Here is a 15,578-nt window from a genome sequence, read left to right as displayed (position 1 = left end):
ATATATTTAGTATATGCCAGCATGATTTTATATAAGTTGTGAAAATGCTAATATACGTTTTTTAGTAATTTAGAAATTGACATTGACAAATTACAAAAAGACGAATCTCCTCTTGCATCAAAACAGAATCATTAAAAATCTGTACTAAAAAAATTACTTACTCGAATGATGGTTAATTTCGTATCACATTTCCAACCACTTCATCAAAAAAAATTAATAATACTCTTTCACAAATTTATTAATTACATGCACAAGAAACTCACTACCTACATTTAATATAATATTTATTCCGAATTTAATAAATATAAGATGATCAAATTATTCTTCCCCACTAATAATTAACATCTCTTTGAATCAATTAGTCATGGTGAAAGGGGTGGTGATATTGCTATATTAGCAAAAAATGATTTACAAATATATTACTCAACTTATATATAATTTTTTTATGATATAATAATGAATAATACTATATGTTATATATAATTTTACATATAATTCTTTTTCCCTAAAATTCTATAATAATTATATATATGTGTGTAAATATATATTTCATATAGTCTTACATTAAAAATTCACTTATATTAACTTAAAATCTTGAAAATTAATAAATAAAATTAATTGGTTATTTTAGAATTTATCTTTTTAAGTATAATTAATTTACTTATATGTAAATTAAAATTATCGATTATCATTATTTGTGTATTGCATATAATCTATTATCATTTTATTGAATTGAACATTAAAGTTGTTATAACATGAAAGTTATTTGCAAATATAGTTAGAGTACTTCAGTCGATTGGTCAAAAACTCAAGTTTTAAATTTAAAGAAGGTGTATAATAGTATTTTCATAACTGATAAAAAACATGTTCCTGTACTACATATAATATATAGGCAATATAATTCATTTAAATAGTATATTATTTATTAGTGGGGAAATTGTTATAATAATTATATTAGTATTAAATTGAATTTAGTTAGTGAGTTTTTTTATGCAGGTAGTTAATGATTTTTACAAAAACATCATAAATATCTTTGGGGTAGTGGTTGTAGATGTGAACATAATCATTTCATAATGAGATGTTCAATTCTTAGACGAACATACAGTACATGGGTAAGAGGCATCCAACAAACAAATTATGAGTACATACATAGATGAAACAAGCAAATAAACTCAATACATTTAATTGGCTAGTAGAGCATACGACACATTATGAGTACATACGTAGATGAAACAAGCAAATAAACTCAATACATTGAATTGGCTAGTAGAGCATACGATTCTTAGGCCTAAACAGATGCCTGGAATTCAATGTTGTACGAATCACATCAAAAAGTAAACGATATTGTAGCGCAGCAAATAAAATAACAGGCAGACCAGCTAATATGCTGACTAGTACAGGCATCCATTTCTTACTTTCGGTGTAAAGTAAGAAGAAGCTGGCGCTGAAGGCGATCATCATATTAGCAATGGAGATGAAAAGTGTTACGAGTCCAACCATCAATTTCATAGGTAAAGATATCAAGAAATTGGTTTCTGTATAACGTGCAGTGAGAATTGCCAAAAACATGAGCAGGGAAGCTGTGGAAGTGCATAATGACACGGCGTCTGTTACCACAAACACGATGAACGCACTCTTCTTCGTGTGTATTGGGCGCCCGCTATTTTGATCGTAACCACCAGGTAAAGCAAAAGCAGCTGCAAACATAATTGTAGCTATAAGCGCAGCAACAACCATGCACTGAGCAGATGTTTGCTTCATCCAACTTTCTCCGTTGGCCATTAATTGTGCGTGCTCGTGAGTGAATAATTCTTGGGGAGTCATCCCTTGATCGTTCACCTTCATTCTATCAATTGAATTAAGCCTTGTTTCTACTTCCTATTCGAATATTTAAGTAAAACAGTATTACGACTGATAGAGGTAGGTACTATATACAAAGACGGTACATGAATATAAGATTGGCATAATCCAAAAGAGAAGGACAATTGTATTTTGAAATTTATAAACTCTTTCTTTCTGAGTAGAGTTCCTTCACTGTTTTACTCGAAACAAAGATCCCATAAGCAAGTGTTATATGAATCTGGATGACAATAAAAAATTTTAAAAAGGTAAATTAGAATGGGAAATTGTAAATTATATTTTCAGTTGCCTCAGTTAGTATCTGTGGCGGGGCACTATAATAACCTCTCAACTCTATGAGCCACACGTTAATAACCCTCTTTACGTCCAGCTCTTTTAGTGTAAAAAGTGAATATGTTTCCACTTCCTTGATTGTAGTTCTACAATTTTAAAAAGCATGGAATATGTACCTTAAACCACATCAGTTCTCTTTGCATTTGAAGAGCTGCTCCAGAAACAATATTTAGTCGGCCTTGTGCAGGCAACTTGGCTGCTAAATGTAAAATATTATTTCCATGCCTGTCGATTGTCGCCAGCTTCTTTGAGCCAAACTCAGATAATAAGCTGTACACATTCTCCTGACGATGCAATACAGCAATGTGAAATATCGTGTGTTTGCTGTAATCTGTTTCCCATGTGAGGTCAGGACACAACCTAAGGATCTCGATTATGAATTTGTGGTTGCCCAATCTAGCAGCTGCAAATTGAAGCCCGTGTACACCATTTCTCTTTGACTTGCCAGAAATTTCATTCAGTACTTTCTCCTCTTTGACAATTTCTCCCAACATTATCCTGAGTAATTCAGCCGCTTTACAGTCATCTACTGGTCCTTTTCTTGATCCAGGGAGTACTGAAATAAAAATTACCAATAGTTGAAAAAATTATATAGTGTGAGAAGTAGAAGCCGAGAAATGATACATTCTTTAAAACCATTTGCTTTTTGTCAAACAGCATAAGCCATGGCAGATGCAGTGGGCCTTGTCTATATAAGCTTGAAGTTAGTGTGTAGTATCAGAAAAACTACGTGTTAAGTACAACAAATGTATTTTGTTTCCTAACGAATGTTTCTCTCTTGAAGTTAGTGTGTAGTATTAGAAAAACAGCGTGTTAACAACACGGCCATGATAATTAACAAAAATAAAAAATTACCGGGAAAAAACTTACTTGTATTCACAAGTCTTCTAATGACAGGTTGCTCTGTTCCATCAAATGCAGAGGGATTATACGCCAAGGACCCCAATGCAAGTGTATCTATAGTCGGAATTTGTTTCTCCTTGTACTTATTAAAGATCTCTACTGCAATATCTGAAAAATCAAAATTATCCTGATTTATGGAGTTCTAAATCACTCAAGAGTTATATTCAAGAATATTAATTTAAGAAAACAGCTCATTTAATCCACACAAACTTGCATGATTTGACCAGTCAGCCACGCCAAAACAACTTGAATATTCAAAAAAGTTCAAACAAAAATGACATGCTATTTTGCTCCTATGTAATCTTTCTCATTTTTTCCTACTGTGAGCCCAAGCTAGCTAACTAAAAATTGGAACACAGCTTACAACAATGAGGATTCAACAGAAAACTCTTCAAAATCACAACTGGTCTTGACAGATTCTGAAAACCTGTTACGTTTTAAACATTGATTGACAAAGCCCAGCAAGCAACTAACCATCTGATGCCTTGAAATTACATTTTCTTTTTCAAATCAATTTAAAAGTGTAGCTATAATCTCAATGACATTTATCAAAATATAATGACAATAGACATATGGTAGCCACACCATAAGAGATATGAACCAAACCAAACCTGAAGTAATCCTCAATGTAAATAAACCTATATAAATTTTTAGAATATGCATAAATTTTTCTCCTTAATTAGTGTACGTGTTACTAGCAAGAGAGTTTTTAAATTTTACCAAGTAGGCCAAAAGCAACGCAAGATTGGAGTATACGTTTTTTGTCGGAGTAAGTCCAGCTTTGATCAACCAGATTAGTCTTGGAATAAATATGTCTCACCATTTCTTTGTTCGAACAGAAAACCGCACATATGAATGGCAAGTCACCGTTTTTACGTATCTTTAAAAGCCCGTTATTCCTACTCAGCAAAACGTCAACCATTTCGACAGTTGAAGCTACAGCTGCACAGAGAGCTGTTTCCTCGTCTCTGTTTTGAAGTTCCAAGTCCTTAACTTCCATTCTGTCCACCAGCTTTTGGGCAAAGTGAGTGTGTTTTGTTGATGCTACAATGTGAAGAACAGTATCTTGTCTCTTAGTAATACTCATGTTTATCACCTCAGGATGGTCATTTAGAATTGCTTCAGCAGCATGCCAGTTGCCTTTAAGCGCCGCATTGTACAAAGGAACACATATATTCACGTACTTCTCTCTTTGTTCCTCTGCAAAAAATTCCCACAATATTAGGTTAAATTTTAATAAGAAAGCTGGCATCAGCTCGGGAAGCAATTAGATTAGAAAGAAAACGGGATTAGATTATAAAATTTTGCAGTGAAATCTAAAAAGAAAACTGGAATTTATTCTAAAAAGATTATGGTTGAAACTATTTTTACAGAAAAACACAAAATAGGAAAACTATTCTATAATTTTTTATCTAAAAAAGTTTTGTGAAATTTAAATTGTGGACAAAAGCCATGATGTGCTAATTCTGTAAATCTACTGGACTTTGTATGTTCCATTTTTTCATGAATACTTTATGCAATGAGTTTTCTAGCTCCTGTGCATACACTAAATTGGGGCATAACCTGATTGATTTTAATCTCATTAATAAAATAATGGGCTAATAATGATGAATTTCGCATGCACAAAAATTTACCGATTAAATTTACCTATGAAAATTTAATTTAATCAATTCTGAAAAAGTAGATGATAGTACTGCTTAGATTGTACGCAGTGTAAAACCCTTTAAGCAATATCTCATTGTTCTTTTATGGGAAGGCAAAATAATCAGATCTCTGGCAAAAAAAAAAACAAGAAGATGCAAAAAGACATAAACAAAACCGAAACAATTTAAACATCTAAGTGGAATCTTTGTAAAGTAAAAGAAAATTGTGGGAGGGTAAGAGGAAGAAAATATCTGTTAATTACTAACCCCAGAGATAGAACGCGGAAGGCCTTCTTAGACCGGTCCGCTTCCATGGCAGTGGCGGTGGCGCTGGTGGGGACAGCACTGGTGGCCTCGAGGGTGGATGTCGCTGCCACGGTGCACTTGCATATGCATAGGTCGGTGCCATATAGTTACGATATGGTCCGTCACCATCTTTTTTTCCGTCTTTCTTCTCCTCTTTCTTCTCTTCTTTTATCTTCCCCTTCCCAAAATCTTTTGGCTTCTCCTGTTTCTTTGGCTTGGGCAATGGTGGAGGTTTTGGCACTGGCTTTGATACGGTTTCATTTTCATTAACATATTTACGATGACTAATAAAATCTTCTTCACCATCAACCGTGATTAAAAGTCGATAAACATCCCATCGCGGTGCCCTTATTTGCCCTTGCCCGGAAATTTTGATATGTTGATTATCATAAACATTTTGAAATGAAACATATTGATCTCCATCCAATGTAACAAGGAGTTGATTAACACCCTGCTTAGCCTCCCACATCCGTGGCGGACCTGGTATAGGATTATTATCATAATGAATATTTTCACAAGCAACATTATGTTCAACATCTACAGTTACATGTAGTTGATGAACTTCAGGCCCGAACGCCGACTTCCGTCGCGATTCCAGTTTCGGTTCATTATGGTAAACATGTTGAAAGTAAACGATATCACCATCTACTGTAACGAGAATTTGATGAACATCCGGCCATAATGGTCGCGAAGCCTCTGCTGAAAGTTCATTTGGTTTTCTTTTTTTCTTTTTTGTTCTTTTCTTTGGCCAAAAAAATTCATTTGGTGGCTGCGGTTGAGGCATTTGAAATGTGTAATCGGAAAATCCAATGCTCAAAGACAAAGAACTTGTAATACCATGCTAAGAGTTACCCGAAAAGAAATTAATTAACAAGAAGCAATAATAGTTGTGTACGAGAGAGAAAAACAGCATGAAATGTGTTAGAATTCACACTCGAAGTCATATAAATATACTTCAATAAATAAATGAAGTATCAATATCCAAGTGGAAATGTTTCTCTTTAAAAAAAGCTAGTGGGAATATTTAATAAGAACAGAATAAAGTTCAATAGTCCAAAAAATGTAGTCAACAAAGCAAGCATGTGAAGACCCAGGTGAACCCGGAAACCTTTAAATGCACTGGTATGTGAAACAAAGAAGGACATTGTTTATATTTCGTTTTTTCATCGTATTTCCATTTTTTTCATTTGACGTTGATGTATGTGTATTCTATTATCCGAAATTGGGTAATTACTGGCTTATAAGTCTTTAACAAGTCAACTATATTTATATAATCATATAAACTACTTGATAATCTGTGCGAAATACGGATCTAGTTAATTTATTTAAATATTTATTAAAAATTATAATAATATAAGTGTCATGTCAAAATTTCTAATTTTACTTAAAAAATCCAACCCAAATTATTGAGTACAACATTTTTTTATCGTAGGTAATCGCAGCCGCTACCCTTCGGGTACGCACTGGGTAAACCCTACGGGCTCAAGCAATAGCCTCCAAATCACATGAACCAAGTTAAACCGCATTTAAGTTAAAATCAAATATAAGAATTGCAATTAAAAAACGGGTTAAATAATACATTTAATATTATAAGTCATGTAGAAGTAAAAAGGGAATAAAAATTATAAATTTAGAGTTATAATGAAATTCAAAAATGGTAAATCAAAAGTTGATGAAACCAAACACATATAATATATTGAATTAGCAATACATAAGGGAATAAAAATATAAAGTTTAAAGCCAAAAGGGTGAAACAAAAATAAAACCAAACTTAATAGGTAGAAGTATAAAGAAACAAAAATAAAACTAAAATTAATATAATCATACAATATGTAGAAGTATAAGATAAAAAAAATAAAACCAAATTTAATAGAATCATAATACATGTACATGTAGAAGTATAACACATGTAGAATTATAACACGAATACATGGTGTAATCAAAAGTTTGGTAGAATTAAAAGACATACAAAAGTAGAATTATAAGATATACATGAATGAATAAGTGAAACCAAAAGTTAGTGGTACCAAAAATTGTTGAAACCAAATTAATAGTACCGTTTAAAAAGGGGTTTCACTTATTAATAAAGGTTATTAATTCAATATATGTAAATAAATGAATAATCTATTCAATTATGTGAATTGAATATATTTATCTAACCTGATAGCATCTCCAATGAGTTTGATTGTAATGGTTGACTAAATTGGGTCTGTAAGACATTATAATTTAAAATAGTATGTTAATAATATTTTAGATTGTTATAAATAGAATATATCACTCTAATAATCTTCTTACGTATTATCTACAGACATGTAGCGGATCGACAAATATAGTCATCCATAGGAGGTTTGTTATATTTATATGGGTATGGTTGTAGTATGACTTTTTAAAGAGATTGACTATATTTTTTTATTTTTGGTATGTCAACTCAGTTTTTAGCTAAGGGCTATTCATGATTGAAGATGCTGAGGGGAGACACGGATTTGGAGATGCTCTGAGGTAGAGGTGTACACGGTTTGGCCACCCGACCAATCCAATCCGAACCGACCCTATTTCGGTCGATCCAACCCGATTTTTTTCAACCCGATACATATTTGGGTTAAAAAATGTCAATCCGGTTTAATTGGGTTGGATATGGATTTCGAAATTTTTAAACTAATTCAACCCAACCCGATTAAAAAATATATGTACATGCTAATAAGTTAATCTAATAAATATATTTAGGCTCATTACATATATCCATTTATCTGTAACTCTAAATGTAACTTATAAACTCCGTATTCATAGTTCATTTTGTAACAACTAGTAATATAGCCCGTGCTTCGCACACGGGAATTTCTTGCAATATACAAAATTTATTTTTAAATTTTTTTAGTGCAATATCGCAAAATTCATCATACCTTTGTATTGTTAAAAAAATGCAAAGAGTGGCATAGGTGTCTGATACTTGAATTAGTATGTTGAAACACATAATTATATTTAATTATTTACGATTATAAATATGTACATGGAGAAAATTTTAAATTTGTTAAAAATATTTTTAAATTAATTATGTTAGTGAAATTACATCACTAAAATAAATTGTGCGTGCATTACTGTATAATAATTGAAAGACATAAAATTGATAAATTGCTAATAAATATAAATAAAATTTATAATGCTTTATGAATTCCCACCACAAATATTCAATGAACCGGTTAAAAGATCCAATATCCAATACCACTACGCATTTAAAAATACTACGGTCTTAATATTTTATCGAATATATTGGCAATTTTAAATCCTTAACATCTTTGATGATGACTAATAATTTCACTCGGCAAAAAGCGGTCCATCAAATCCTTTAAATTCAAGACTGAAACAAAAAAACATGATAAGGTATTAACAAAAAAATGTATAAACAATATAATTGTAATTTAAAAGTAAAAATAAATAAATTAAGTTAATATATTTAATATTTAATATTAATATAACATAACTTATAATAAAACACATTTCTCTCATTATTATTACCACCTCCAAATCAGGATTAAGATATATCTTGATGTAGGGAAATTGGTTACTGCTATTGAGGCTTTTAAAAATATAAAAGTTCAATAATTTTTAATAAGTTATAAATTATTATGTGAAAAATATGAACCTAAAAGTAATAATATTAACATTATGTCATTTAACGATGACCTTGTACAAAATCACAACTATAGGAGTTTCTAATGTTTGGTCAAAAACTTGATTCATAATCTTTAATTGTTTTTTCACTACATTAATTGATTGATATGAAAAGATGAAATTGTAATGATTTATGATTGATAGATATAGATACAAAAGGAAGGAAAAGTTGATAAGCGATACCTAGGTAATTTTAAACTTTCCTTTATTTAGTTTGTAGAAAGAAGCTAAAATAATTATTTCTTTTTATTTTATATTGCTGATAAATTATACAAATGATTATTGAGAATCCGAGTAAAAATATTTTAAAAATAAAAGCGTATCCGAAAAATAGTTTATCAGTTTTAATTTTTTTTATTTTAACTTTGGAAACAAACACATGTTTTCAAGGAAGCATGTAAATTACAAATTTCGTTATTCTAGATCTTATTTTTTTTAAATTTGAAAAGATATCGATTGATTCATTACAAATCTTCATGAAGATTTTTCAGTGATTCTACAAAATCATATAAAGATTTAAGTAAGCTAAATATATGAAAAATGTATTGTTCATAAATATATTAGTTGTCTTATTTTACCTAAAACTGTCCAATATGTTAAAAAACCTATATATATATATATATATATATATATATATATATATATCGATTTGGTCAAATCTTCATAAAGATATTCATTTAATTAGATTGAAAATCATTGCAACAATTAAGTAAGCTGCATAAATACGAAAGATACAATGTAAAAAAATCCTACAAAAACCAAGATGCATTGTAAAATGATCTTAGATTATAAGTTCTATTAATATAAAATATCATCGTATTGGCTCTTGTTGCAAGTCACAGTTTAGCATTGTACCATCTCTCTCGTGCAAAAATGATGAAAGTTAGTTTGTACTTAGTTTGAAAGTACAAAAATACATATATTCTACATCACCACTTTTGGAGAGTTATAGTATAATGTGTTGTGTATTATTATTTATAATTTAATATGATTTACATAACAATCTTTTGCTAAGTAATGTCAAATTATTTTATTATTTATAATTTATACATTGCTTGTGATATTTAACCTCTACATTATACTCCAAGTTGATGTTTGGATGAATAAAAAGTTAGCCTAGTTAGCCTAGTTCTGACATATTTTTTGAAAATTATGTAATGATTTCAATATTATCAATTTTTGCAAGGTCGCTTATCAAGCACAGAAGAAGGCCTTAAAGCTAAGAGGAAAAGCTTCTTAGTCGGAATTTGTGAACATAACTCTTTTGGTTCATTGGTATGTAATACAATACTCAATATAGAGTCGTTGACAATTAATATAAATGTGAAATTGATCGTTTGCGTATATATTGATGACAGAGAGTACCAAAACCATTTGCCATGGAATTTTGTGCCAAACTTCCTCGACAAATCTTTCTTATTTGCAGATGATGAATTAATTGTGAAGGATTTTATGATAGTGATAATAAAAAATTACTTGGATTTGAAAATTTTATGAAAAGCCATAATGTCCGACAAATGTATACGGTATTGTTGAATTATATTGGAGGTGAAAATTTCTTTATTGAGATATATAATTCATCTGGTCTAGCAATAGATTATTCTGGTTGTGATTCACAAAATTGTGTGAATATACCTAATAATATAAAAGAAAAAGAGTTCATTCTCGATTTGGATGATTTGGAGGATGAAAAGGCGAGGATGTGGTTTTAGCGTAATTGGAAGGGAATTAAGTTTTTACGAACATACCATCCGCCCATCTGATATTGGCCCATGGATAAGTAAAATGGTTGGTTGATACATAAATATTTTCTTATATCTTTTTTGTGTTATAAATGTTTAACTTTTTGATTATTTTACTGATACAGCTATTTCCGAAAAAAATGTTAGAATTATATGGACAATGGAAAGACGGGGACACAATACAATTGTGTTTTCTGTATAAAACCTGGGAAGTTAAAATTGAAAAATCCCACAATGATTGTTATTTTGGTAATGGATGGAAACAAATCGCGAGGTATAGTAGAGTGGAAATATTTGACATTCTTGTGTTCGATTCACTTATTTCATTGGACGAACACCTGGTTCATGTTTGTCTGTTCAAAAGTGATGATATTCGACCACATGAAATGTCATTAGGTAATATTTGGCCTTTGTGCTTTATTAGTAATAATAATATTCATTATATGAGAATAGATGATTAATGCTACATCTATGATTCTTTTTAAGTATATATCTTTTGAACAGGAACTGAAGATAGGACTGCATCTTTTTTACATGTAATGCACTTGCATACGTGGCATTACAAAGAAATTGTAAGTTGACTTGGTACATACATTAATTTTTTAGTTTACTATTTCAAAAATATGTACTACAATGTCTTCTAAACTATTGTTACCTGACAGATTCCACCAATGCTGGTTCGTCTATTTTATGATCATATGCTTTCCAACGCGAATACAGTACGTTGCAGATATATTATTTTTCCAGTATCGTATAAAAAAGACACAGGGTATTGGAAAAGTGGGAAAATCTTCAAGTAATATAGTCTACAGAGACGTGATACCTTTTTAATCACGATTGATGAAAATCATAAAGCCAGGATGAGAATTTACAGGAGCGATGGGATGGAGGTGGAATATGATTTAATATCTTCGAGACCTGATATTACACCTGGGCATTGGTTTATGAAAGATATGCGAAAAAAAGAATATTCAACTACTTTATAAGTTTTTACACAATTTAATATATCATTATAATAATATAATGAAGCATAATGTATCTTATTACTATATTTTCAAACGTGGATTGCATAGATTACACAAAAATAATATCAGAAGAAGGAGAAGAACTAAATAATGATATAATTGTCCAAATTAGTGATGATAAAGATGGTCATGATAGTGAGACCGAATACAATCACATAGATAATCTTGATATTATTGATAATAGTGATGGAGACGACAATATCGAAGATGGACTTGAGAAAATGGGCGAAAACATTATTGAAGAAGTTGCATTTACTCTTATGAAATCTCATGTGGGTACACACTGTAACGAATTGGTAAATTTTCAATATATTGTTTTTAGTGTGGACAATAGTGGAAGATTCTTAAATACCCAAAATTATGAATTGGAAACAATAATTTTGTAGTAAATTGATGGGACCCTGCATCCTATCATAGAAGATTTGGGCAAATTTGGAACACTGGAATTAACGTGACTAATGGAAAGAGAAGGTTCTCGGCCGGCTGGAACAAATTTGTGCGGGAAGACGGACTGAAAGTTAACGATGTAGTTGTTCTTAGTTTGCTGGCAGATGAAGTAACTTTTGTTATAGTAGTTGTTGAGTAGTATTTGGTAATCCTTGTTTATGCTATATTTTTTTTTACCATTTTGGCCTGATTTTGCTACTACTTAGTTGCAGTTTACTATTTTGATTCTAAATATTTGTCAGTAGTCTTCCTTATAGTTTTTAAAGCAATGTACGCTTGTCCTTATGCAATTTTGTTAACTGTTAAACTGCATTTTTTCCAAGATTTCAGACTGCTAAACCGCAGCATATTATCACTATGACTTGTCAACTATTTCCCCCATATTTATCCTATACATCATTTTTTATATTCTTCATTACTTCTTGGTTTGTTAATTAACTCTCCAATCTTTAAGCCATGTGTAATACCTGCAACCAAGCACTGGTCAAGTTTTAGCGGAATGTGAAATCTGCAATGAGCGGTTTTGCCTCCTGGAAGAAACGTAGCTGCAATTCCAGAGTAGGCCACGTGAATCACATTATTTCCTAAACTATGTAGTCTGCAACATAGTGTTTTCCAGATAAACGTCTTCCTAAGGCCACTTGAAGCATATACAAAAAACACGCCACCAGCATTATTTGTGACACTGCTGAGCATAGAAGTATATGCCTGAAGTTGGTCTTCGTTTAAACTTGTAAACAGTTTCTCATGCTTCTCTCGCTGCTGAGTTTGGTTGTAATCAAGCTCTAACGTAATTAGCCTGTTCTCTAATTCATGTAAGAAACTGGCATCAGGAAAATAATAATGGTGAAATCCTTGAGGATCTTCCCAACATCTTTGAACAATTTTTCTATTTATGCAGTAAATGGTAGATAGATAAATAAGAACTCTATAATAGGAGAAATGATATACAAATGTAGATTACTTAAATAATAATTGCTTGTAATTCTATAAAGGTGTCGACAAATTGATAAGGTACATGATTCATTGTTGCGGGCAAATTTTGGACGGTGGACCAAGGTCCATGTATCCACTCCAGAAATCTGTCATAATCCACATGGTCAGATGATTAGTTTGATTGTACTTCCTACAGTAATTAAAATAAAAATAATCATTGTTAGATTTATTCGATTATATGTATCGGAGAAACAATCCAAGCCGACATTCCTTTTATTTAAATGTTAACTGTGTCTGCATCATTTATGATTTGTAATGACAGACATTATGGAAAATGACTCTTGTCATTTTGTCCTTATATTTAAAGGTTATAAACCCAAACATATAAATATTATTTAGCAATCCTTCAGCGAATATCACCCCAAATAATAATATTTACAGTTAGGTTTCCACGGTGCTCGTATGAAGATGCTCCCTGTTAGTGCAGGTTTCCACTGACAATCTTGAAAGTGTTTATCCTAAATCCAATCATGTATGATGAGTTAGGAAGAACTTTCTTGTATTCCTATTTGATTTCATTCTGAATTAATAAAAGACTTGTTATATTTTTATGGGCTTTATCTATTTAAAGTGTATTAAATATGATGTTCCATAGTTTAGAGTAAAGCTTCTAGAATTATAATGAGATTATAATAATGGGATCTAGAAGATGACAACTCTGGACTTAAACAGTTCCTGATCATAGGATAACTAATCGGATGTTAGTGGATCCGCAAAGATTGGTACATATTATGCTTGCTCCCTTCAGGAGGATGTCTGTTCTCATAGGCATTTGTGTGGTGATATTATAGCTGGTATGTAGGTGCTTATTAGGGAATAAGTTCACTGAACATGACTTGATAAATTGAACAACTAATGGAGATTACTCACGTGTCAATAGTTATTCACTGAGTGATAGTTGTACAAGTGTCCTTAGACTTGAGATCGTTAAAGGTATCTTATATATAATGAACTATGCTTTGGTTTAGTCCTTAGTCTCAAGGACATCCATTAGGTCTATTCTGGGCATAGGGATTTGTGTATAGAGATAGTTAACGTCAATAGAGGATCTACCCCTTCCAGTATAGGAAGAGAATATCCTATGTTATTCTTAGTATGCGAGTTCTGGAATCTCTGGCCAGAGTGTATGAAATTAGAAAGGAGTTTCTAATTTGCATTAATATGAACTTTGCATTATGAATAAGAAATCATATGATTACATTTGATAGGCTTGACACAAGATCCATGCCTTGTATTTAATCGGGATATTATAAGGGTAGAAGGAATTCATTGTACGGTAACTAGTCACTGACAGGTTCTTGATATTCTAAGCAGTGAATTCATATTATCCGGATAGTCGCGATATGTTGAGAAGCATCACTCACGATGTAGAATAAATATAATTAATCAGTTAATTATATTTAGTGAATTTTAATATTCATATAAATAATTAATAAAAAGTTTATTATTATTTATTTCTACGACCGACATAATATTGAACCTACAGGGTCACACCATAAAAGAATGTTTCTTTTGATGAATAATGAGAGAGAGAATTATTTTTCTAAATAGTTAAGAAAAAGAAATAATGATTAAAATAGTTTTAATTATTATTAAAGCATTTTATGAAGATAAATGTGGGGGTTAAAATATTTAGGGGGCGTTTGGTTCATCTCGGGGAAATGTAATGAAATCGAGAAAGGGAAAGGAAGAGAAAGGAAAGTAAAGACCCAGAATTGTTTTACGTGTTTGGTTCAGATCCGGAAACGGAATGAAAATTTACATGATTACATTTATTTTTTATTTTTTAATATTAAACAATCTCAATATAGTCAAATATATTTATATTATAACAGTATAATATATTAACATTATAATAAATAAACAAATTTAATTATTTAATAGCATCATTAACTTTTTTAATAAATTAACATATAAATTTTTATCAAAATTATTTTTAATTTATAAAAACTAAATTATAAATATTTTTAATTTTTAAAATTAATTTTGCATACTGATGTATATTTTTGGTCCAAGATTTAAATTATAATTGAAATAAGAAAATAAAAGTGAGAAAGGGTGTTCAAATACCTAGTGGGAGGTGGGGAATGGAGTTTGAGGAATAAAGGTAAACCTACAACTAAAAAAAGGGAAAGGGAATGATTGTTTTCACTAAACAAACATCAACAAAAGGAATAACCCAAATTTTTTCCCTTTCCCTTTGTTGAATACCTTCTACCAAACGCCCCTGAATATTGTCAAGTTTAGAAGCTAAATTTAAGTGAACGTGATCAAATATAGCCACTAATTTCATCCGGGTGAGATTGAATTTAGCAGTTAAGAGGACGGTCGATTTCTAACAGTAAAATAAAAAGGAGAGAACTTTTTACGTAATTTGCCTGCTTTTTATAAGAAATTATTTTTACAGAATTTTTTTATAAGAGGTTAATTAAAGTAGAATTCTATTATGTAAAACTCTCTCATATGATAACTTTTCTGGTGATAGAAAGTTTCTCGATAGTAGATAAGTACTAGAATATTCACATTCTTTTTATTGAAATATTATTTTATTCCACTGTATCAATCGTTTTGTAAGGTTCTTCTACAGTATCAAATTTATATAAAAAATCTCAAACCTACTGAAAAGGAAAAGTAAACCTTGAGAAACCAAGAGC

The 15,578-nt window shown here is 30.7% G+C and overlaps 1 protein-coding gene across 1 annotated transcript; it reads right to left on the bottom strand.

The window, feature by feature from the left end:
- Nucleotides 1-1,154: 1,154 nt before the first annotated feature.
- On the bottom strand, nt 1,155-5,984 carry LOC141690327 (uncharacterized). The gene is made up of 5 exons (XM_074495081.1): nt 5,007-5,984; nt 3,817-4,296; nt 3,064-3,204; nt 2,310-2,749; nt 1,155-1,878 (listed from the first exon to the last, which is right to left on the bottom strand). Exons 1-5 carry the CDS (start codon nt 5,827-5,829, stop codon nt 1,264-1,266), a joined length of 2,499 nt encoding a protein of 832 aa, XP_074351182.1. The 5' UTR covers nt 5,830-5,984; the 3' UTR covers nt 1,155-1,263.
- Nucleotides 5,985-15,578: the final 9,594 nt, after the last annotated feature.

The sequence above is a fragment of the Apium graveolens genome, chromosome 10 (genome assembly GCF_009905375.1).
Source record: "Apium graveolens cultivar Ventura chromosome 10, ASM990537v1, whole genome shotgun sequence".
Classification (NCBI taxonomy): Eukaryota; Viridiplantae; Streptophyta; class Magnoliopsida; order Apiales; family Apiaceae; genus Apium; species Apium graveolens.
This window is presented reverse-complemented; position numbering and strand designations above follow the sequence as displayed.